Consider the following 26,268-nt stretch of genomic DNA (forward strand, 5'->3'; position numbering starts at 1 on the left):
AACAGAAAGTTTGTCATTGATCAAATCAAAACTTGATTGACTCAGAATCAAGGTCCAATTAAAATACAAGACAATACATAAAATGAACAGCATACATAAAAAAAGAAAAAAAAGAAAAGAAAATTATAATTCATATAAATCAGTGTGTTACAAAGATACAACAGTACCAATGTCTCCACAGCTTGGATTGGTATCGTATAGTATTGACCCTTATATTCGATAAGCCCACAGTGATTTCATTTTCAGACTTGTTGAGCCAGCATATGAACTTACAAATAAAATTTCTTAAAACAGCACGAAAAAAAGTATTAACTCCTCGCACTATGCCATCAAGGTTTCTTTAATAAAATTCTCATTGGATCATTATAAGCTACTTGAAGTCTCTATAAGCTTGCTATCCTATAGTTTGACCACAAATCTGCAGTGTAGAGTGGTGTACAATATGCTTTCAACAAAGATATCTTCACTGAATCTGTACATGCACTAAACATGTGTAAAAGTATGTTGGCCTGTGTATACATCATGCGGCGTTGCCTTTCAACGTCAATTTCAAAGTAATAAAATGTCCAAGATATTTTACCTTCACACAACATTCTTTTCAGACAATTTAAAAACAGGAAAGTTTAAACATTCATCCTCTTTATAACAACACTCTTACTAGCATTATATTTGATATCATGTTCAAAACCATACACAGAACATAAATTGAGGAGCTGCTGAACACTAGCACTATTAGGACTAAAGACCACAAGATCATCTGCATACATAATATGGTTCACTAAAATATTTCCAATCATACACCCAGTATTACTGGCTTTCAAACATTTCGACAGATCATCAATATGGAGATTAAAGAGAACTGGGGACAAAATCTCCCCTTGCCTAACACCACTGCTGACCCCAAAAGTGGCTGAACCTTTAAACCCTATTTTACTCGCATGGTCATGATGAGTATACCAGTAATCCAGAATCCTCACAAAGTATTTAGGCACCCCTCTTTGTCTCATTTTAAGAAATAAATTTTCATGATTTACATGATCAAAGGCTTTAGATGCACCAATAAAACACATAAGAACTGATGGAGTTTTTATCTCTATAATTGCTTACTATTTCCTTTAAAGCATATATGCACAAATCAGTGCCATGTTTAGCTTTAAATCCAAAGTAGTTATTTGCAGAATTAATTAAAACTGTTATCTTATCCAGAAAAATCTTTTCTAAAACTTTTGACAAAATACTGGCTAAAACTATGGGCCTATAATTATCTATGCCACCCACCTTACCAACTTTGTCCTTAATAACTGGCACTAACAATACAGACAACATTGAGTCTGGTAATAAACCATGTATCTTAAAACCAGTAAAACATATAACTGAAAGAGGGGCTATCCTCTTACTTCCATATTTAAGCTGTTCAACAGAGGTATGGTCTAGACAGCTTGTTTACAGCTTGGTGCACCTCATGTGCAAATTGCAATAATGCTGTCATCAACTCTACAATACTATCAGCACCAGAGACTCCATCAACAGTACATGGAATAGATATTCTGCTGTTGTTCAGAGTTCTCACTTCTTTTAAAAAATCAGTAATATTGTTATTTAAAAACTTCTTAGCCATAAAATCAGCCCTCAGTGCTTGCTTATTTTTTATAGATGAAACGAATGGCATACTTGTATCTTGCATTTGTACTCTTGTACTCAAGCACAGGCCCTTGTCTGGGCCTACCTGCCATAACCCATGATTTAGTAGCTTCTCGAGCTTCAGCGTGGTTCTCAGCTACTTGCTTACTCCAGACTGCCCTGATATTCTGAAACTTATTTTTAAGCTTACAGCAGGGCTTACTACAATCACCAGGGCACACACTATATCATTAGACATAGAGCAGAAATCTCTCCCATGCTTCACATCTTTACAGTTCACATCACTGCACATTATTGCATCCCTAGGTAAATAAATATTGCTCAAGAGCTTGTCTGTATCAACATATTAAGCTAACATGTCTTCCTTTATCCGAATTGACCAGTCCAGTTTTATTGTATTGGCATTGCTATCATTACTAGATAGTGCAGTGAAATGTCCAACATTTATTGTCCTAGCAACACGTATACAATCGGCCATTGCTGCCCCATATAAAATACTCATACCCTCTAGTGAGGCATGTGCATCAGCTGTACTGATACAATGATCCAGCCATGACATACAGGTTCCAGGCCTCACTAAAGTATGTATAACTATCTACAGGCAAAAGCACTTCACTTAACAATATGTAATTATTATCTTGAAAATACTGAGCAATAAAATTGGCAAATAATCTGAAATGTCAGCATTCATATCACCAAGGACATATACACTTGACGACTTTCAACAAAAGAATTAACGAAGGCAAGTCTATTTAAATACTCATCCTCATTCTGATGACATTCGTAAGGTGTATACACATTTAAAATGACAAATTCCTTGTCCTTATAAGTAAACTGTATTGTAATACACCAGTTGACATCAAGTCTAATCACATTAATTAAATTGTCAAGCTTTTTATTCCACAGGATAGTCACACCCCCTGGTATCCTACCTCTGACTATTTCCATGCCATTACCCGTCGTAGACTCCCCAGCCCCATGAAAATGATCATTAATAGAATTCAGTTTTTCCAAGTCCTCCTTCATAAAAAATGTCTCTTGCAAGCATAAAATGTCACAGTTCTCCAGGAGGTTATCAACCACAATGCGGCGTGTTTTATCCCCCGCAGATTGGCCCAATGCAGCCCGCGACAATTGTATGACAAGACATGAATGTCCATATACCTCCACTAGTGAGTGTTTACACTGCCAGCAGCCACACTCATTCCCTCAGCAGCATGTGCAGTATTAGACCCGATAACTCCCACATTGTGTGGCTCATAATAATGCCTAAAAAGTACCAGTGTGTCTGGCCAGAGCTCCAGATTGTACATTTCACTAACCTCATTACATTTAGCGGATACTTTAAATGAGCTGTATTGCCTGTGCACAGTATCAGTCTTCTGACAAATGACCTCACAGCCAAGTTTATCTTTCAGATACTCAGATAAAGTTCCAGCATCTAAGTCGGGTGCAGACTCTGTCTTGACCACTTTGATGTTACCCATAGCTCCAGTGCCAAAAATAGACATGACATTACCAGACTTCTTTTTCTGCCTGGGAGTGACAGTAAATAATCTTGATTTAGCAACAACATTCTCGGCTCCCTGACAATGGCCAAAAACATACATTGGCCTGTAGCTGCATTGCATGTTTCATGGAACAAAGCTCAGCACTCAGCTGCTGCATTCTCCCAAGCAAGCTAGAGACATCCATATTAGTAAACGTTACTAGCGGCAGCTCATCCAGATAATGAGAAACAAATCTCGAAGTATTATCCCCACACTCATTCATCACTTTAAGTCAACTTTTTAAATTGTTAATGTCTTCCTGTGGCCCTTTGTTGAAAACAAAGTAGGGCCGAGTTAAAACAACACTTTCTTCGATGTCTCAATCCACTCAAAATGGTTTATAGCCAATAGGACAGTCTCATCCTGGCTTAATGTCTTGATTTTTACAGCAAGAAAATTAAGTAACTCATCCTCTACAATAACTTTGCCATCAACAGTCTTATAGATCTCAGATTTTGTTGGAAGTTAATTTGAACGCAGACACAGCCTCAGAGTCGTGCTGCAGCATCATCCATCTTATGAAACACACCATGCTCCAGAACAATGCTCTCATTATCATTAGCTAACACAACACAGAATTCCACCCAACTCAACATAGAATTATCTTCCAACTGAGATTCACTTTAACCCTTAGTAAAAATAAAATGATAGAATGGCAATTACCTAAGATTGTTTTAAATATACAAGATTGAACAGTTGAAATTTTAAATTCTGATTGTAAAATTAGCAGTACATGATATGGATAAATGTAGAATATTGTGATTATATTCCTATATTTACGATTCTCTCATGAGCGTCAATAAACAATCAGGATATAATGACACTTTTTGGTGATATAAGAAACCAAATGATTTATCATTGTCTGTCCAAATTAATTGGCAGCATTTTGACTGAAATGAAGATGTTGCCATTTTTGCTGCGCTTTCATATGAGGAATATTAGACAGAATCACACTTTATTTGAAAACAAGATTCAAGGCTTTTATTCGCTTCTCCGAACTCGATCAAAGAAGAACACTTATATGACTCTCCTCCAACTTGTTCTCTATTATGATTCACACTTGAATGAGCAACCTAATTTTAAAATGCAGTTAGAGGTTATGTTACAAGTCCCTAAACACTGATTCCTTATAAACAGCTCCAATGAGATGACACTAAAGTGAAAAATCAGCTTCAAGTGACTAACTTCTTAAACTATTTTGTTGACTGATTAGCGGAGATAATCATTATGCTCTTAGAAAATAAATCAATGTAGTGTTTGTCTCTGCTACAAAGTCAAGTATTTACGGTCTCTTGAGTTAAGCTGCTTCATTTACAGGGAACGATGCTTTTAAATTAATATTTGAAATGCAGTTAAACTTATAGACATGCTATGACCAATTACATTCTGTGAAAAGCATGTGTAAGGGGAGCTCTGACTGGTTGAAAGGCTCTTCAGTTGCAAAGTGCACCATTAAGAAGTGTCAAACTTTCTAGCGCCTTAGTACTACAAAATGTCAATAGTACCACCCAAGTGATGGAAAATAACCACTATAGTCTATAGCTCTAATATTCTATAATAATTAACTGGCTTGTGCTAACTGTGTTCATGTCACATAAAAGCAAAAGAAAATCTGGAGGCAAAATAATGTTTTCATTATAAACTGTAAACTATAGATTCTGATATCTTTTTACTTATTTGTCCACAATAATGTCTTCCAGTACCTGGTATTTAGCTAGATTTTAGGCTTCTTTAGGCAAACCAGGACTTATTTAAACTCATTTAACTCATTTATCTACCATTTTAAATATGTTTTTCACACACAATTTTACACAAATTAGTTCACTGATTAATTGTATGTACTCACTACATAATACATAACAAAATGACATTTGAATAGAATCTGCCTGAGATTCGGCACAAGAAAAGCATGACATAAAATGTCTCTGGGAAATGAACTCATGACATAGAACCTAATATTATGTTTATGAAACATGTTTACATGTTTACTTTTGCTCTTTATTTATATTCAATTAAAACCTTATAAGTAAAATACTGTATAAGTATGCCATGAATGGCATCCATTTTATTTTTGTAAACTGAAAAAATGGTCGTTTTTGCCTTCAAATATTTATTTATTCATCAAACATTGAATGATATTGGCTCTGACATAACAGCATGACATTAGTTTTCTTGATTAAATAAAATGATATCTATTAAAAACAAAGTGGTTATACTAGAAGAAATATAGACATTATAGGATATGGAGAAACTGATACATTAAAGCTGCAAGATGCATTAATAATAGATTTATAGTTGCATTGTGGGCCCTTGGATCAAAACAGAATCATATTTTCAAGACTCGAAAGATTTCCATCCTTGAAATTTATTTAACCAACTGCTGAACCCATTAATTAATGAATTTAACCAAAATTAATTGGGTTAATCAGACCAATGCCACAATTTATCAAAACACTCACAGAAAACTTGTTTGGAACCTAAATGAATGCTCATTTATATATTGCAGGATTGTTAGATATCCATAGTGTATATCCAATACAAAGATAATCATTTGTGAAGATAACATTACCTGGGTTAAGACTGAGTGTCAAATCAAAACCATATAATACTGAGGCCATGAATTAACTAGATGCAGTATTAATTAAATATTAAATAAATATGCATGTCGAGCTGAGACGATATGCACTGAGAAAACACTTGTAACACTAAAATCACACAAACATAATAAATAAATAAATAGATAGATAGATGTAATCATACAATTCAGGCTGGAGCAAAGCAATTTCTGCAGTTAATCATAGTTAATGATGGGTTGTCACATTCATGCTACAGTAACCTATGACCATCTCCCATTCCCCAGCCCAACTTTGCCCAATCCTGCCAGTGCCTTATGTAGTGAATATTCATGAGTCCATCCTTTTGATCTCCTGGGGAGATCTGCAGAGCCCACTGATAGAGGCATCTCATTACTATAATGCTTGCTTTATGGAAAGTAAGGTGCCACTTTTCATGACATTGTCATAATTATGCCATTTATTTAAGCAAGGATAAGAAGAAAACATTAAATACTGCACCAGTGACTGCTCAGCTAATCTGCTCTTCCTGTTCCTAGTCAGATACTTAAGGGTAATATTAAGATAGTTAGATATCGTGGACTGAATAAAAGGCCAAATGCAGCTCAGCTTAATGGATTATTAAAACTATGTTCTAGAGTAACACAGCATGAATAGGAACCAAATACACTGGAGAGAAACTGTTATATAAACACCAAATATCATGGGACGGAAGAATAGTTAGCCAATGTTAGAATGTATTAATCTGGATATTTTTTCTCCATGTTATGACCTACGTCTACAGGCATAATTAAAAACTGCACCACAATTTTAAAATGTCTATCAAGCGTGTCTCATGGAAAAAAAATTGGGGCCACAACACATCACCCTTTTGATTATTTCCTATAACATCATGTCCCCAAGTGTTTTACTCCTTATTCCTTTCATTCTTGATATCACATTATCAGGATTGTAGCTTTCTGTAGGTAAATTTAAGATACAAGAATGTGATCTTATCACCATGAATAACGCAAACACGTGACTTTATATGGTTCATGCTGCTCGTGTTCATTTAGAAAAGACAGGATGTGAGAGTTTTATTATAGAAGACACAATTTATTACAAACACTAATTTTAGAAATGAACAGCATGAATACTGCTTAAAGCTACAGTACTGAACTTTTTTGGTTAAAAAACAAACAAAAACAATAATAATTTATTGAGCAAGTATATAAAAAAAATCAGTGCTCAAAACTGTCTCCTTACTTTACCCCAATTCGCAATGGTAGGCTTATAATAATGATTTATCATTTGAGCTATCGGGTTGGAGTTTTTGCAGGAACTGTCAGTTTGACGTAATTCATCTTTGCATGGTTACATCACGTCTGTAAACAGAAAGAAGAAGAGCCGGCTACAACATCTGGGGAATCACCTGTTGTCAAATCCAAGAAGCCTCAAACTGCGGAGAGCCTGCAGTCAAAAATGAAAAGTGACAGAGCCTGTGCTAAAACGAGAATAAATATCGACATGGCTTTTGATAGCTGGCAAAAACTCAGAGATCTGAAGGAACTGAAGACTAATGCAGAGATGGCTGTTTTTCTGCTGAACAGGTAAGACTTTTCAGTGGCTCAATAGGTAGCTAGCTTACATTAGCTCATTTGTTTGCTTAATTCAACTAGGTATCAATTTTCTTATTATTGTTTTTTGTGTACGTTTGTTTTGTTTTGGTCAGTGTGGTAAATTGTACTTATTTTCTGCTAGCTATGAGAGAGAGAAATTTTCCTCTACCCCAAGAAAACCGTATCTACACCACCTTCCTTGTCAAGTATTAGAGCTAATATACAACCCATATGAATACCTCAAACCATCAGATTAATCTGCGCAGAGGAGCAGTACCGAGGCACAACCCACGTAAAAAAACTAAACAAAAAAAAAAACTCCCCAAGTAACTTGCAATTGTATGTTTTAAACAGAAATGGCGACAAAGAGGCAAAAGTTCAGTACTGCAGCTTTAAATGATAACTTTAAAAAGCATTTTGATCTGCTTCTGCTGCTAGATATTCTAAAAAAAAAAAGAAAAGAAAAGATTTTTAAAGGACATCTTCTGATCGATTGTCTGTACTGTTGATATTTTCATAGAAGACCTTGATTTTTGTGCAGAGTCTGTGAATGAAAAACTCTCACTGCTGTTCATTAATAAAAGTGGATTTTATTTATCACAATCCATCACCTAATCCAACCTGGTTTTATTATTTCAAGCAGATGCCTGCCTTGGCTGTGTAGTTGTACAGCTTGTGTTGGCACAACTTGTGTTGGTTGTTGAGGATGCTTCATTTTGCCGTCACTCCCCCCATGTTCCATTTAAAATGAGGCTGTCTAGCTAGTCAGCATTTTTGAAAGCCATTAGTACAAGGCTGTACTATTTGGAACATAGTGTGGGGACAGCAATTGGCTGCTTTGCATCCTCTGGCACTGGAAACCTGCAGCGTGTGGAAGGTATGATGGAGTCATAGAAGTATCAAAACATCAAATCATTGAAGAGAAAACTTCATGCCATCTGTGAGGAAGCTGAAGCTTGGGCGTCATTGGACCTTCCAATAGGACAATGATCCCTAGCATACCTCAAATTCAACCAAGGCTTGGTTTCAGAAGAAGTCCTGGAAGATTCTACAGGGCCATCACAGTCACCTGACTTGTACCCCATAGAAAATCTCTGGTGGATTTTGAAGAAGGCGGTGGCAGCACGCAAACCCAAGAATATTACTGAGCTGGAGGCCATTGCTCATGAGGAATGGGCTAAGATTCCTCAGGAACGCTGCTAGAAGCTATGCATCTCGTTTGCAGCAGGTCATATCAGCAAACGCGTGCTCTACTAAGTACTAATGATGCTTACCATGAAGGGGTTGAATAATTTTGATACTTTAATCATTATAAGTTGCTTTTTCAGTTGAATTTGGGGAAACCACTTAAAGCATTCGATGTGTTGAACTATTTCAATTGCTTTTGTTTGATTTGTTCATTGCAAACAGCTGAAAGTCTGTAAATTTTGACAATAAACCTGATTTTCAATGGGGGTTCAATAATTTTGATTGTAACTATATATCCCAAACTTTGAACACCCTGCAGAGCAACATTAAATCTATTAATTAAAAAATGGAAAGATGTTTACCAAGTTTATTTTTTGTCAGTGTGAAAAAATATGGCTTTGAAACCATGACTATATTGTTGTAACTATGATAAAACCATGATTAAACCATAGTAACCATGATAAAATTGTGGTCAAACCATAATAACCATGTTTAAATCAAAGTTATATCATAGTAATCATGTAAAAAAAAAAAGGCTAAAACAGGTGTGTCCAAAAGTCCATGTGGGCCCCTTTTTTAGGGACCAAAAGTATTTGGAAAATATATAATAAAGTATAATCATAATTAAATTGACATTTTAGTACTTGGTTGCACCTTCACAAAAGGTTTTCCATGCTTAGTGGTTTCCGGCTCTTTTGAAACTGCTTCTTCTCAGTGTTAAAGGTGTTTTCTGTCTGTAACCATGACTAAATAATCATTTTGTAAATTTATATGCAGGTGTAGTCAGACAATAATAGAGAAGCCACGGGCCACTTAATATCTGTCTACCAGCCACATTTGGCCCTGGGGCAGAACTTTGGACACCCCTGGGCCAAACCACAGTAACCATGGTAAAACTAGGGCCAAACCGTTTTTATTTGCACACCTCCAAAAACAATGGCAACCATGGTTATCAGATATACAGGAAATATACAGGGAAGTAGTAGCTGGCTTCATAATGCACTGCAATCATGTTCCTTTTCATATAAGAAAATGTCTGGCTTCCACAAATTCCACTGCTGTGCTGCTATTTCTTCAGGTCATATACAATCACCTGAAAATCGAGGCCATCTGCGAACCCGTGTGTAGATTTTATACCCTAGATTTATAGAGTGCACCTCAGCAGAGACCCATTTTTATCTGAAGTAGTGTTAAATATCAGATGCATTTTAGGCGCTATAGTGCTTCTTTCTGCTTGATTATCTGTCGTCACAATATAGCAGTAACTAGCCAGGAAAAAAATCCAGCAGTGAAGGCAAGAGCTGGATATAAACACTGAGCATTCTCACACCTCTCTTCCTTCTCACACCTCCTTCCCAGGAACATCATTTTCATATTAATTTGATTTTAATATAGGCTGCTAGAGATGCCACACTCTCACACCTTGGCCATAAGAAATAATTCCTGTGCTTGAATGCAGCTCAGGTGGTGATATATGGCATCCAAACTGCAAGTTCATGAATAGAGCAGCTTGATGCAACTCAAGGCTTTTCAATGTTGTCTTTCATCCTTTTAATCCAACTGCCATTTTGTACTTTATGCAAATTAAATCTGCATATTAAAAGTCAATTGCATACCCATATGGTCGTTCTATGGCACTAACTACACGCAACGAAAGAAATAAACGAGAAAAGACGGTGGTCTTCTACATGGTTGTTATAACAAGTGCTAAAACCAATAAGAATAACACAGCAAGAATGTGCAAAAAATTGTAGAAGATTTGATAATGAAACTGTAATCAACAGTTGCTGGGGGGCGTTGAAAAAATGTTGATCTGTGAAATGGCTGAGATATTACAAATAAAGTGCATATTATGGTCCCTATTTCATGGAGAAGTTTTGAAATCGAAATCAAATGAACACATTCATCTTGCACAGTAATAGCAACAGTCTGTTAGCAAGTGACTTAAAAAAAATTACCTATTATTAAGACAAAACAAGCTGCAACGGTGACCATGCCCAAAACGCTAGGAAACTACATGAGCTGAAAAATTCACAACAACATCCAAATTAATTTTGACAGCCTTCGGTTACCATCATAGATCTTAATGGCTTTGCTCACTTAGTTGGTACCTTAGCCTTTGTTAGATCAACTCAGACTTGCTGTTTCATCACCACAGCATTTGTAAGCTCAACTAACTCAGTACCACAATCTTCATTAGCTTAGCTTGCTCTAATGTAGTATATTTTGTACGGTAACAACTAATTCACTGGGACTTTTATGGTAATATAATTACCATAATCTAAAACCAATAAAATGATTCAAAATATTGGTTGATATTTAACAAAGAAAAATTCACTGACATGGTTGAAGGAGATGTTTATTGAACATTTATGGACTTTTTTGTTGCCAGTGTCATGAAAGGATAGTGCAATTACAGAGCACTTTCTGGTTTTTCAGTAACATGACAAGCTCTCTCATTAACTTCAAGGGAGAGAAACAAATAAACACTGGTGAAGGAGTGACTGTTTATAAATGTTATGATGTAAGTGATAATGACAACTAACCTGTCTTGCAGAAATTCCACAACACTAAGTGTAACTAAAAATGGTCAAAAAGCATCACCGTAGCATTTGTAGGCTAAAGTTTAGCTCACTATAGTTAACTGTCATAGACTTGATTAAACTTGATTAAATCTACCAATATCTATCGTTTGTTTAAAAAAAAACACTAATGTGTAATCTTCATTTGTGAGAGTTTTTTTTTTTTTAACTTGTGCTACTATACACACTTGATAACGAAGTGTGTGAGATAATTAAAAATGTAGATTAGGAAAACCCAAATCATAATCTGGTGTGGAAAAGAACTAGGGGATTTTGTCTGGAGTTGGAGGAAAGCAGAGCGGTAAAGGGATACACATTGATCTTGAACTTGCCACCCATATCACAGAGCCTTTGAGAGGGCTGAAAAAGATTAACCAGGCTTGACAAGGCCTTTTATCGATCCCGATTAGATCTGTGTTAGTCAGTAGAAAAGGGCAGCTTGAAGCATGTCAGGCCTTTTCAGCTTTGCCTCTGTTCACCCCAACTGCTGTTTTGTACCATAAAAATTTATATATTTTTATATTGATTGATATATTGATAATTGATATATTAATATATTAATATTATTAAAATACCGATTACATTCACACATATAGTTTATACAGTACTAACTGCAAAAAATTATGGAACTGTTGCAGTACCGCCCACATTTACCACACAACCTTGGTCATCATTTTATACAAGAATACTATTTTCCAAGGAAGGAAAGAAAATAATCAAAACAGATGCTTCTGGAAAGACAAACATTCAAATGGATGCACTATAAATTCCCTGTATTTTATCAGTCGGTCAGTGGTGTCAGATCAGATTTTGCCGGACATTTGTAAGTATACGTCATATGCCAGGTCTTATATGTCAAAAGAAATCAAGCCACAACTTCAGTCACAAACAATGCCAGACTACCAGGGGTGGAAAGAAAACAAAGAAACTATAATTGAGTAGAAGTATTGGTACTGTGTCAAAAATAAATTTCACTCCTTGTCTCCACAAAGTTCTTTAAATGTTAATACAAATATCAAAAACAAGTTAGCACAGTTATGAGCAGTTTGATATTTTGAAGTTTGATGCGAATTTGAATTTAAAAAGTGATAACAGTTGGGCAAGAGAAAAATAGAAAAAATTCACAAATCCTCATGGAATTTGAGATTTTTACTGAGTACTTTGAAGGTCAAAATAAAAATGTAAGGAGGGAAATAAATGTTTTTCTCTTATAAATTTACTTGAGCAAAATACAGATCTTCCAAAATACTAAAGTACAGAAAGAGTCTGCTATTACACTATATAAGAAGAAAAAGAAGTTAGTTTGAACTTTTTGCTTGAATTTCATTTTCTGTTTACTAATTTGTTGGGAAGCTAGTGAATGATAATAGATTTATACTCAGTTGAATTTTGTATTGGAACCCAGTTGAGAAGGTGTTGAGCTAGAGAACTTCATCAGTCCTGAATTCTGTTTTCTCTTATAGAATAAATATCAGACTCTTTCACTCTCCCACTCACACACTCTCATGTTTTCTCTCTCATGATTGGCTGCAGTTCCTGCCTGTCCCTGTATATCCAGACTTCTTTTGTGTCTGAAATTAGGCAAAGATTATGTTTTACATATCAGAGTTGGTATATAACATATGCATACAAATTTCCAGCCAGTTCCACTGTTTACACAGATCTAACTGTGGAGTACTATTACAGATATCATGATACTGGCGCCCTGTGCCCGATGTTCCCTAGGATAGGCTCCAGGTTCCCCCGTGACCCTGAAGAAGGAGTAAGCGGTAGAAGATGGATGGATGGATGGATGATTTGGGGACGGAGACGGATGCAAGTGCAGATTAGGTTTAATAACAATATCAGTATCAAAACAGTATCTATAGTACTTGTGACAAAAACACTAAGGCAAAGAATAAACATAAACCAAAGACCATAAACACAGCAACAGAAACGACGGCAAAGAAAGACAAATGTAAGAGAAGGAGTGCAGTGCAAACTGTGGTGATATACACACGAGTGTTCGTTAACATGAATGAAGTTCAGGTGCAAGTGATCATGTGACATGACGGTGTGGTGCAGTGGCTACTGGGAACTGTAGTTCAGCGTTCCTTCTCTGATACATGACAACAGGACTGTCAGGGAGGCTCTCAGCACAGAAACATCATGATATAAAGTGTTTTCTCTCATGACTCATTATTGTATTGTATTGACTCGCATTGTAGCTTTACCATAAGGCCCAATGAGGCGTAAACCAGGCACAGAGCCAAGAATATGGATTTCAGCTATAAACATGGAAATGTGTGAAATATTCAGAGAGCTGGGAGATTACTGCATGATTTATAAACATACCAGATGCTTCAAGCAGTTGAATAAGTCAAAACACCAAAATCTGATAAAAAAAAATGAGGTAATACAAATGAGCCAGTCAAAACGCTAAAGTGTGGAGATTTTGAGTACATGTATCATATACACAATTCATTCGTATAGGTTTTTACACACGAACTGCTACTATACACACATATACTAATGAAAACAACAATAAGGCCTCACTACAAAATAATGACTTGAAAATACAAAATGTATTTGCTATGTCAAAAAAAACATGCAGTTTGTTTGTGAGTTTGACTCTATTACACAGCTTAGGTTGTAATCCTTTCTGAGAGACCTGTAAACCCAGATCAATTACATAAAATCCCCAACACAAAATCTCTTGTGTCAGAGGTTTACCTTTATCCAAATCACTGTTTAATTAACGTAAGGAGGATATTTTAGTTGCGACTGAGTACATTGCAAGGGAGAATTTCTATAGAGGATATTAAGCCTTTTAGCCCTTTCTTGCACAGTGTCCACACTTATTTACAATCGATTTAAGGCTCTTTTTAAGAAAATATATGATATTAACCACCTTTGAATCACCCAAGACCTGTAGTGTAATTAACTTAAATCATTATACTGATTTCTGTTGCTCTGTAGATAATTTGCCATTCTCAGTGCAGCGTGGCTCTAGCATATCTTTACAAATGTTCTTAAAAATAAATAAATAAAAAAGCTAATTCAGTGAAAAAATATATTTTGATTAGACTCCTATGAACGTCTTAGCTTTTTAAAAAATACATCTGACTACAGCTTCATCATGCAACAGTCCTAAACTGCATATATTTAGTATATGTCAGGAAAACTGTTATATTTTGTTTAAAAAACAAACAAAAAATATATTTTCTATAAATTTTAAATGAAATATTTTAGATCTGAATGTTAAATATGTTAAGACTTTTTTTTTTTTTTGAGAAATCTGTATTGACCATTTTTTAACTCATGGTATTCCTATGCATGGCAATCCAATCAAACTACAGTTGGTACATAAAAGCAAACCTTAACATCAAATTAAGAACATAAAATAAATAACCAACAAACAGCATCAAAACAGAACAATTAACTATAAAATAGTAAAAGAGAAATAAAGAGAAAAGATTTTGAGCATTTATGGCCACTTTTATAAGCCTAGAACAGACTGATTCATAGCAACAGTTGCCACAGTCTTAGACTAACGAATGAAGGATCAAATGAGTGGAATTTATAGCAGGCCATATGGAAGAGTAACGTAAAACAACTGGACGAGAATCAAAGGGAAAACAGCAAGCATCAGGCCACTGTCAACTCTGGAGACATCAAAGATGTCTGCTGTGCAACAGCCTGTAAACTTTATTTGTGCCTGTCAATCACACTGAAAGAAATGAAGCCTCTGTTCCCATCAATCAAATAACTGTTAAGTAGGCGTGGCCTATGTTCTTGCCTTTCTCAGTTAAAGAGGCTTGGCCTTTTTGCGTGAGGGTTACAGTGAAGAAGGCGTGGCCTCTGTGCTTGCCAATCACGTGATGGAGGTGCTGCCTGTGTGCACATCAGTCCTAGTAAGGAAATTATGACTTCTGTACCTGTCAGTCCCAGTGAAGGAGGTGTGGCCTGTGTAGCTGTCAATAAAGCTAGAGAAGGTGTGGCTACTGTGGTTGTCAGCCCCAGTGAAGAAATCATGGCTTGTGTACTTGCAAATAAAGCTAAAGCAGATGTGGCCTTCATGTCTGTCAGTCCTGGTGATGGAGGTGTGGCCTGTGTGCCTATCTGTACAAGTGAAAAAACTATAGCTTAATGTAAGCCATTAATGTAAGATTACCTTCTCCAATCTGATTGATATATTATGTACTGGATGTTTTAGCATCAAAATAATCTTAGTGTTTGTGTTTAAAATTAATACTATATTTACTGATTGATTGAATCACTGAACTCTTTTGACTTAAATATAAATATAAGATTTGCTTCTTATACTTTATAGACGTACCTAAAGTTTTTGCTCTGATTTCATTATAATGAATACACAGCATTTCATAAGAATTAACAACTGTGTATAAATATACTGAGAATAAAGTTCAATCAAATTCAAATTAAAGCTGTGACGTTTTAGGGGATGAGTTTACAGGCCAGTCAGTGTACTAAATGATGACAGCTTTTCTGAATAATTTGATTAATATGCAGCAGTCACTGCTAATTTAAATAAAGGACAGAATGAAAATGACTCAATTTATCACATTTCCATTTTTCTCACAGAGGACGCTCAGTATGACTGTCGACTCAGTCATGTTTTACAGAAATTGACCCAAAGGACTTTAGTACATTTGAATAAACTCCACTATTTAGCTTGGCAGTTTACTGATTGTTGATTTCCTGCACATGATTGTATCTGGTGCCACCAGGAACCCTAAGATACTTTCAAGCAAAGGCTTCAACTCCCAGTGTATTTTGTTAAATGGGTGAATCCACCGCACCTCACCAGTTTTTTAAAAAATGTTCCTGAGTGCCCAACTCAGATTTGCTTTATATATTCAGAATTATTGTCAGTATTCCAGGTAAATAGTGTGCAGAAATTCAGGCTTGCATCTCCATTAGCTTCTGAGATAAAAGAGGTTTTATCAAGGGAGTGTGGCCCTGTAAAAAAAAAGTTACCTGTAAAAGTCATTACTTTTGAACTATTCATGCTAAGATGCATGAAACTGTTGTCTAGTACAAGATGTCATTTTAAAGGATCTATATCACAGAAACTAATTCAGATACAAGCAGATATAACATGCAAAAATTGCAATGTAGGAAAACTGAAAATCTTATTGTTTACATGTGCAACCCAGAGGCGGAGATAAAGGAGTGGATTTCAGGTTTGAACTACCCTGTTATATTTTAGAACTGTTCCATACGCTTACTCATGGATGTTAACAGAACACGCATACAGCATAGTCAATTATGTACATCATATAACATTGTTCTGTACAGTAATTGTGGTCATAATGTTATAATAAAGGTCACCATTACGATTCCTCATCATTAGGAAACATGCATTTTCCCATTTCTGTTTGAAAGCTACTAGCTAGCTACACTCTGAGCTCAGGGATATCGAGGTGACAGCCAATGAAGCATTGCAGGAAGCGAGAATGAAGTGTAGCTCTTGTTTTATAAAATAAAATGCCATTTCCACATATTATCAGGAAGTTCTTTTAATCAGTTTTCAGTCTAACCATCATAAAATGATTTATAAGATTAGATTATGTTAGATCAATTCATAAATGATTAAATAACAAATTTTTGCTGTCAACACTCCTACTAATGTCTGACTCTGACATCCACCCAAAATGCATGAGCCCATTCCACTTCTGAATTTAATTACATATGATACATGCACATCATATCAGCATTAATTTTATTAATATATTTCCTCATCCTCCCCAGAAAATTACTCCTGGTTACATCACGCTATAAGTAATGACCGAGTGTGTGTAGAGTTGGAAGTATTTCCAATTTGCATATTTATATATTCTGGATTTGCTAAAATAGGGGTCGCAGTGTAGATTTGTTCTATGTACAGTATTTGTTATATATTGTGAACCTTTGTGGAATGCAGAAAGAACCTTTTCTTTGAAGCTTAATAAAAAATTATTTGTGTAATATTATATATTATAAAATGACTATACATAAACACTGAATATACTTAATTTACATATTAAAAACACTAATGACTAAATATTAAAAGTAATAATACTGACTGTTATAGAACCTTTTCTAACCTCTTAAGTATGTTTGCAAGCAACAAGTACAATCACTCTTAATAGAATGTGCAGAAAAAGCAATTCAATTTTATTTGCACATTACATACATAGTTAAAAGTAGCCTTAGAGAAATCTGGATATAGATTTAGATCTATAATAAGAAAGCCAGAGGCCACAGAGACGAGGACAAACTCCCTGAAACAAAATAAGGAAGAAACCTTCTGGCTGACACCAGCAGAACACAAGCTTGTAATCTAGAGTTAACATTTGAGGGCCCAAGCTTTAAAAGCATGAAAGCCTGCTGTGTAATTTTCAGCTCTCATTAGAATCAGTGTTACCTGTGATCACCTGGGTTCTTACAGATGACAACAGCGATTTAGAGAAAGCCCAGGGCTTCCATAAGATCAGAGATACCAGCTCTCTCAGTGACTCTAGCACAGATGCATTCTGGCAATAAGGGTTCCTCAGTGTAGTGATGAAAATGAAGCTTTCTGTGCACTGCTGTTTAGCCCTATTCAAAAGTGAGATGACACAGCCTCAGCCCGCTGCCTTGGTTATTGGATGTCGTCCAACCATACAGGATCATGCATTCATATTATAAACATTATTTCTATAAAAAAAAAAAGGGGCTCAGAATCCATTCATCATTATAATGACAAAGTGCAGTGTGAAAACGAGGACTATAATTGAGTTTATTTGTTGCTCACCATAGGGGTTAGTAAATAAAAAGCTATTTCATCCTGCTGCGAAAAAGGTGCTTAACAAGAAACAAAGATCTGATTGATTATAATGTGTGGAAGCATGCATTCAGGAGTCTCCACAGGTGACCAAAACAAAGATAAAGAAAATATTAAGCCTTGGGGCTTCTTGGAAAAAAAAAAAAAAAAAAGATGGCAAGAGAACTGAAGATGTGCAGGAAATCAGTAACAACTGCACCGTAATAACAGTCCAAACAAATAGTATTAAAATAGTTTTTGTTGTATGGGCTTGAAATGCAACATTATTTCATTCTTTCATTACTTATAATGCATGTACGCACTCTTTCATTAGTCTACATACAAAGTATAATGGTTTTTTACACTATGGGGCTGTTGAATTCTCAATTATCATTGGTCAGGTGTTGAATAATTTTCTCTTGTCAGGGTAGTGCCAAAGACACAGAGCTACAAAACCCATCAGCCACTGCACAGCACTACGTCACACGCCATGTGAGATTAAGCACCTGAATCACATTATAATATTGACAGTGCTTGCATCTTCCTCTGATGTCAATCCGTGACAGAAAGCTTGACTGACCAATGGATCTTTTTGAGTTCCAGCAGAGGCTCCTGGATAGGAACTGGCCATGCGTCCCCCTGAGAGAAATTTTAAAGGAGGGGGCTCCCAACCAGGCTAGGACCTTATCCCAGCCTCCCTGCTCCACTGAGGACATCACTCTGCTTGTCGCTAGGCTGAGGACATCCCTCTGTCCCTCTGCCCTGCAGAGGACACCACTACGGCTCACAGCCTCGCCATGGGCATCACTCTGTCTACCTGCTCCACTTTGGATGTCACCGTGCCATCCGGCTCCACTTTGGACATTGCTCCACCTTGCTGCTCCACTGAGCATATCGCTCTGCCTCCTTACTCGACTGAAGACATCGCTCCTTGCTGCACAGTGTGCTTCACTCCCTCTTCTTGCTTTGCAGAGGATGCTGCTGCCCCTTCTTGCCTCACAAAAGACACTGCTCCCCCCTCTGGCTTTGCAGTGGATGATGCTCCCACCTCCGGTCAGCTCATACCAACAGCTAAGTCATGGGGACTTGTTTGATGGACGCGCCACTTAAACAGATTAAATAATGCGTGAAAAGGTTGATATGGTTTTCTGAAGGTGTTTATGGACGAAGTCACCAGTGTTAGCATCTCCAGCGTCTTACACTTTGCGGTTTCTTTGTAACATGACAAGCTGGGTTATATTTTGTCTTATTAACTTCAAGAGAGAGGAAAAAAGAGAGGTTGGTGAGGGAATGATCGTTTATAGCTACTATAACATAAGTGATAACAGGAACTAACTTGCTTAATGGGCGTTCCACAACATTACACAAAATTATAAATAGATCAAACGCATGGCGTGTCATCCTTTAAAAAAAAAAATTGTGTTGGCTCCCAAGTGGTGCAACGGAAAAGCGTTTGCTCTATTGTCAGGAGATCAGGAGTTAGAGTCCAGATGATCTCACAGCCGTCTGTGACCAAGAGACAAGACAGCAAATTTGACCATACTCTCAGAGTGGGAGGGATACCATACAAAACCGTGTTTTTAATCATTATACAAGTGCTGAAAATAACTGAACTGAATTAAAACTAGCTGTTCAAGCATTGCTCTGATTAATTCAATTAAATTCAATTCTATTTTACTTGTTTTATTCTATTTGGAAACATGGTCACAATCAACTTTACAGAAAGCTGGATGTATATTTAGATGTATAATGAACAAGCCAGAGGTGACTGGTGAGAAAAAGAAACTCCCTGAGATGACATAAGGAAGAAACCTTGAGAAGAACCAGACTCAAAAAGGAACCCAGCCTCTTTTGGGTAACAGCGGATAGCGCAATGGATAGCGCAATTAGAAATCATTACTCTTTCACAATTACGTACTAAAAATGGACAAATTTACACAATCCAGATGAGATTATTCACTGTAGCAAAGGTGAGAATAAAATGGACCACCCGGCCAAACTAGTTGTGCAGAGTCAGCTAGCCAAAGCCAATGTCAGTGAGAGCAGGTGAACTCACAATGACTATGTCTGCTGACTGCGATTATAGCAATGGCTAACCCCATTATACTGTACACAGTAAGCTGAGTATGAGACGACTCAGTGGAGCAAGTAATATCCTTCAGATATTACAGAGCTGAGCCACAGTGAGTGAGGGACACTAAACTCATAACAAAACACTGACACCTAGTGTGTGACACAAAAAGGCATCTCATTCAATCAGTATCCGCTCTCTCTTGCAGTAATCATGTCTTTTTTGTTAATTTTTTTCTTGACGCCAAAGACAGACAGAACTCAGTTTTATTACTCATCTCTGGCCTCTCTCACAGACCTCTACAGATGTCCGATCCATTAAGATATGCCACTCATCCATCAGTGATTCATCACCATCACTGATCCCCCACATCTTTAATAACAAGGGACCATCAAAACAAAGAAATTTGAAATATAAGATATTTTACTGTAAGTTTTCTACTGAGCAGTTTCTTTTTCCATCTAAAGCACCGTTAAATCAAGTCCAGCAACAACATCAAGAAGGGTCAGGAACATGGAATATTTGGAATTTTGGACTGTTTTTAGACTGTTTAGAGCAAATCTTGCATCCACTGACCACAAAAGACATAAGCTTTTCTCTGAGCATGAAGGGTCATATTCAGAGTTGACTTTGCACAACTCTGAAGTATTTAATGCAGAAATTGTTCACATCAGTATTTAGACCTCAGACATAACACTCCCCTCTCCATGCAACGTTGTTGGATTACTCCTCGTGGTAGAGCAAATCTCAAAATTCTCTGACCGTTGCATAAGCAACGAAGCCATCACTGCTGAAGATGGCTCTCATTAACGCACAATCCCTGGAAAATAAAACCTTAATTTTAAATTACTTCTTTACTTTGCAAGTACTGGCTTTTCTATTTATTTCAGAGTCTTGGATGAAGCCTGGCGAGTTATGTACACTCTATGAACTGGTGCCAGAGAGCTGTAATTTTTTTTTAACTCCCCTCATTTGTCTGGTCGCGGTGGGGGCCTAGTGACAGTTTTTAAAAACACTTTTCATTGTCAATCTCTTCCCACTGTTTCATATCGCCGTTTTGAAATGCAACTACTTCAAACTGTGATAGTAATTTACAGGGCCATACTCTGGACTTGATTTAAACTCATGGACTATCTGTTTCAGACATTATTATCAGCAACTTGACCTTTTCTGATCACATGCCTGTATTATTTTCTGTGCCATGCACTGGTCAAAAACTCCGAAAACAATCCATATTTTGCCTGTCTCGTACCTTCACTTCATGCTCCAGTTAAGAGTTCTCTGCAACATACAATGAAGTGTGGGGTTCTTCTGAAATGGAATCTACTCTTCACAACTTGGATGCTGATGAACATCTCAGTCACTTCAACTTTACATGTGCCTCTATTCTGGACACGTAAGCATAATCCGGGGCCTGTTCCTTGGCATAATGACACTACATGTTCTCTCAAACGGGCTTACCGACAAGCTGAGCGCAAACAGAAGAAGGATAAACTTCAGGTTTCTTATGAAATCATGAGAAATTCTCTCACTATGTTCCAGAGGGCAGCTAAGGCTGCGAAGTGCAAATACCTCTCTGAACTGATTACCAAAAACTGTCATAAACCTCAAGTTCTTTTTCCCACCACTGACTCTGCGTTAAATCCTCCTGTAAAACTCTGTTCTGAGCCTTCTACAACTCTTTGTGAAACCTTTGGGAAGTCCTTCACAAACAAAATCACAGCTATAAGATCACAGTTGTCTCACACTGCATATACTTTACCCGACGTTCCTTTATACTCATCTACATAGTCTGTGTTTGAGCCTCTAAATCTGCATTCCTTTAAGGAAATTGTTGATCATGTTAAGCCCACACTATGTCCCCAGGACATTATTCCACTGATCCTATTAGATCTGTACACCGCATTTACTTTGGTTGGCCATGACATACTCCTGTCTCACCTGGAGACATGTGTACATCTTCATGGCACTGTATTAAAATGGTTTCACTCTTATTTGTCAAAGAGGTGGTTTACTCTCCTTCTCTGACATCATTCTTCTTCCGGCATATCTCTTGGTTGTGGTGTTCCGCAGGGATCAATTCTTGGTCCAGTGTTGTTTTCCCTGTATATGCTCCCTCTGGCCTCTATTTTTGATAAATGTGGAGTTTCCTTTTATTTATATGCCTACGATACCCAAATATATCTTCCCTTACACTGTAACAATAAAAAATCCCTTCAGCCACTGTTAGATTGCCTATTTGAACTTAAACTATGGCTTTCAAGTATTTTTTTAAACCTTAACGAAAAGAAGACTGAACTCATTTTGTTTCACCCTAAGGAAAACAGCGTGTTTTCTCTTGCCTCATATAATACGCAGTGTGCCAGAAACCTGGACTTTTTACTATTTGACAGCAGCCTAAAGTTTGACAAAAAGATAACTGCCGTTGTCATGTCTTGTTTTTTTTTTCATCTTCGACTTCTTTCTAAAGTTAAGCTCTTTTTATCCACAAGTAACTTTGAAACATTAATCCATGCCTTTGTAACATCTCGACTTGATTACTCACAGTATTACGGTGTTTCTCAGTCCTCCATTTCTCGTCTGCAGCTAGTACAAAATGCAGCTCCTAGGCTTATTAAAGGGAAGCGCAAATTTGACCATATTACATCCATTCTAAGCTCCTTGCACTGACTCCCTATTAAGTATAGGACTGACTTTAAAATCTTATTAATTGTCTACAAAGCCCTCAATACTTAACTGAGTTATTGCTCCCGTACACTCCTTCTTGAACAATAAGATCGCGTGACCATCACCTACTCACCGTCCCTAGAGCCAAACTCGCTACCGCTGGTCTGAGACCTTGGAATAGCATTCCTCTTCATATCAGGCATGCTCCATCCATGTCTGCTTATAAATCTTCTCTTAAGACATATCTATTTTCCCTGGCTTTTAACACACTCTAACTATATTATTATTTTGGGGTCTTTTATATTCATGACTTTCATTGTTTGCTTATTTTGTCTATTTTTTTCTTAATTTATTCCTTTTATTCACTGTACATTTCTTTGGTCAACCTTGGTTGTTTTTAAATGTGCTTTATAAATAAACACTGATTGATTAATGGACTGATAACTCGACTTAAGGTGAGTGTGAGAAGTACATGCAGGGTGGAGTTTGCCAAAATCAATCGTTTCTCTCAGTTAAGCTTGATTCAGACCTTTGACATACGCCCATTTTTCTTCAATGATATCGACTTGAGCGTGGAGCACTACCACGTCCAGTGCCATTGTTGGAGACTTTCTTGTAACCCCAATATTTCACCTAGAAATATGGACAATGTAAATACACAAAAAAAGTATACAATCACAACTGAGGGCAATATCAGTTTTATAAAAAAAAAATATATAGGTTGACTCTTTTATGGGAGAAACGATGTAGTGAGTTTGCCAATATTTTGTGAATTAATGTAAAAACTATACAGGTAGTGTACATTTTCAGTCAATCACTGAAAAGTAGGTCAAATTTAGGCAGTGTATACTAAAATACAGTGTCTGGTGCATGCATGGAATTTTTAGTAGAGCAGGTGTACATCATGAAAACACTAACATCAGTGAGCAGACATATGTCCGGAAATCTCGTCCCATCCGAACAGTGCTTAACTGCACACATCTGCTTAAGATAACACGTTCTTTCTCCCTGTTTTCTCTGAGCTACGGAAAAATATTACTGACAGCCGAAATATAATCTCAAAGCTCTTAAGTCCACACTGTAATTCTCAGGTAAAAGTGTTGCTCTTCAAAGCTTTATCATCTATATCAAGAGAGTCCTGTGACTCACAGAAGGTGCACTATGTTCTCTCAGACACGCACAAAAAAAGATAACTGCATTTCAGGATATTATACTGTATTGCAATATAGGAAGTGTGTGACAGAAGACATTATTAGCTTTCTTTTCCTGCCACAACTGAATGACTGTATACAAAATGTTTTGTGTTGAACAAATCTGAAACGTTAGAAACATTTTTTCCAGACTTATACTGGATTATACTGAGTCATATCTGTGATCCAGATTGGCTGTGATTTTAAAAAGGAACCGGTTTATAATCGTGGGATGTTTTTATGAATCCAGTGACACACACATATACTCAGGCTTTACCTGCATTTGCATTTTGCGATCTGTCTACCAGGAACTCTCGAATTTTCTCCACCCACAGGTATAGGATGCTTTCTCCAGGATTTTCCCTGCCATGATATAACGCATCCTGGTTATAACTGAGTCATAATAAATAATATGATTACAATACTTTAGTAAAGAGATGCTCATTTAACATTTTTGGAATGAGTCTCCAGTGTCAGTGCTTTGTAACATGACATTAACATGACAAACGTTATTTAAAAAATCTTATTAACTTCAAGAAATAGAAAAAAAGAGGCTGGTAAAAGAATGATTGTTTATAGCTGCTATAACGTTTTGTTGACATTCCACAACATTAAATGTAATGATAAGCGGATAAAAAAATTGTAATTCTTTAATAAATTACAAATACAAATATTTGGAAATTATCAATGGTATAAGAGTTCAAAATGTGCCGTTACTGGAACGTAATCAACGTTTACTCCACTTCATCACACCACCCTATCGTTGATTATTTTCCTATAACAGTATGCCCTGAAGTGTTTCATTCTTTACACATATTAAACTGTGTATGTTTTATAGACTTATCAGCATTTCTCTGAGAGATATGGTAGAACTTACAGATAGAGTTCCTCGAGGCTGTTTGACAGTGTGATTCTGTCTGGACCTCTTAACCACACAGCACTGGAAACACAGCAAAACAAACACGATGGAATGAAAAGTACTTTCACAAATGAATCAACTGTATTCAGTTTAATTAGTGGTGAATGCATTTTGATTAATCGAAATGACTAAAGATTATGCAAGGATTTAGAGGAATCATTTGGTGACAAGAATAACTTTCAATGAGCTCTTTCGGCAAACTTGACTAAATAAATTCCACTGCCAATCAGCAGCAGTTCTATAGCAGCACATTACTGAAATACCCCATAAGGTCAGACTGCAAATAACAGACAGCTAATTAATATATACAATGCAAATAAAACCATTACACTTGTAGGAAGTAGATAACAATGTTCAGCAATCTCACAGTGATCACATTGGATAAACCCATTACATACCTTAAAAAAAAATCAATAATCTGCAGAAAAATGAAATGTGCACAATTTTACCAATCTTACCATAAACACAGTGGATCAACAAATACATGTTTGGTGCCTTTGCATTTGCGCTGGAGATTAGGGTTGTCATGTTTTCACTGTGTATGCTCAAACGGTTATCTCACTGTTGACATTTGCAAAATACTGTTTAAACTTAAATGTAGCAATCCTGTCTATTATCATCTACCTGTTGATGTTCAGTGGTGCTCATTCATTTGGAGTACAGTTACGATTTTTTCTTCAACTCCCTCCCTCTGGACTCAACGTAAATCACACTACAGCACCACCGTTTCTTGCGGTGAAACCCTTTGGCTGTATTTAATATGTTACTGCTGTAAACACATTACACTGCCACTCCCAGCAGTCCCCGAGTTTATCAAACACAACGGCTGTCACACGTCACGTGGCATAGCTGACAACTAAACAAAACAATTTTTTTTTTTACTAAACAGAGTCGCACAGTGCCACACTAGATAGATTTTTTATGGCTCAGTGCATCACCTTTCCTCCTATCCACTCTGACTTTCAGCTTATAACAGTGGTTTTCAACCCTCTGGGGGGCGTGGAGAGATTGGAAGGGGGTGCAAATTGTTTTCAATAAAAAAATAAACCCAGACAGGGAATCATTTGGGTACTTGGTTTATTTTATTGCTTTTCAAATAGAATATGCATGAATGAAAAACCCAGCGTTCCCTCACCCTCTGTATTTTCTTTTTACTGGGGAGAGGTGGAGTTTAGCCTGTCATTTATCCAGCTGTCAGTGCAGATCAGTGTTATCAACTTAGCGATTTTTCAGACCCCTTTACCGACTTTTTTTTTGTGCAAAAAAAACGCACCTGGCAACAAATCTAGCGACTTTTTGGACAAACCTTAGCAACTTTCCAAATGTGGCCAGTACTGTCCAGCAAGCGCAAGGTCTTGCTTTCCCGCTGCACTGACACCTCACCTGCACTGTTCAGTGAGAGGCTGAGTGCGGGAGATTTAACAATGTCATGGATAATGAGACACGCCCTTCGTCCCAATTTACATCATTCATATGTGAATGTTTTTAGAAAGCAAGACGAA

At 36.7% G+C, this 26,268-nt stretch overlaps 1 protein-coding gene across 3 annotated transcripts in view; it reads right to left on the reverse strand.

Moving 5' to 3' along the window:
• The window catches only part of impact (impact RWD domain protein), a 53,505-nt gene that overhangs the window by 25,519 nt on the left and 1,718 nt on the right, over positions 1-26,268 (reverse strand). For all 3 annotated transcript variants that reach the window (XM_017478536.3, XM_017478535.3, XM_017478534.3), the window contains exons 4-5: positions 24,725-24,787; positions 24,125-24,210 (exon numbers count right to left, since the gene is read on the reverse strand). In XM_017478536.3, the coding sequence (XP_017334025.1) occupies positions 24,125-24,210; positions 24,725-24,787 (149 nt within the window). The remainder of the gene's footprint in view (positions 1-24,124; positions 24,211-24,724; positions 24,788-26,268) is intronic.

Source organism: Ictalurus punctatus, chromosome 10 (genome assembly GCF_001660625.3).
Source record: "Ictalurus punctatus breed USDA103 chromosome 10, Coco_2.0, whole genome shotgun sequence".
Taxonomy (NCBI): domain Eukaryota; kingdom Metazoa; phylum Chordata; class Actinopteri; order Siluriformes; family Ictaluridae; genus Ictalurus; species Ictalurus punctatus.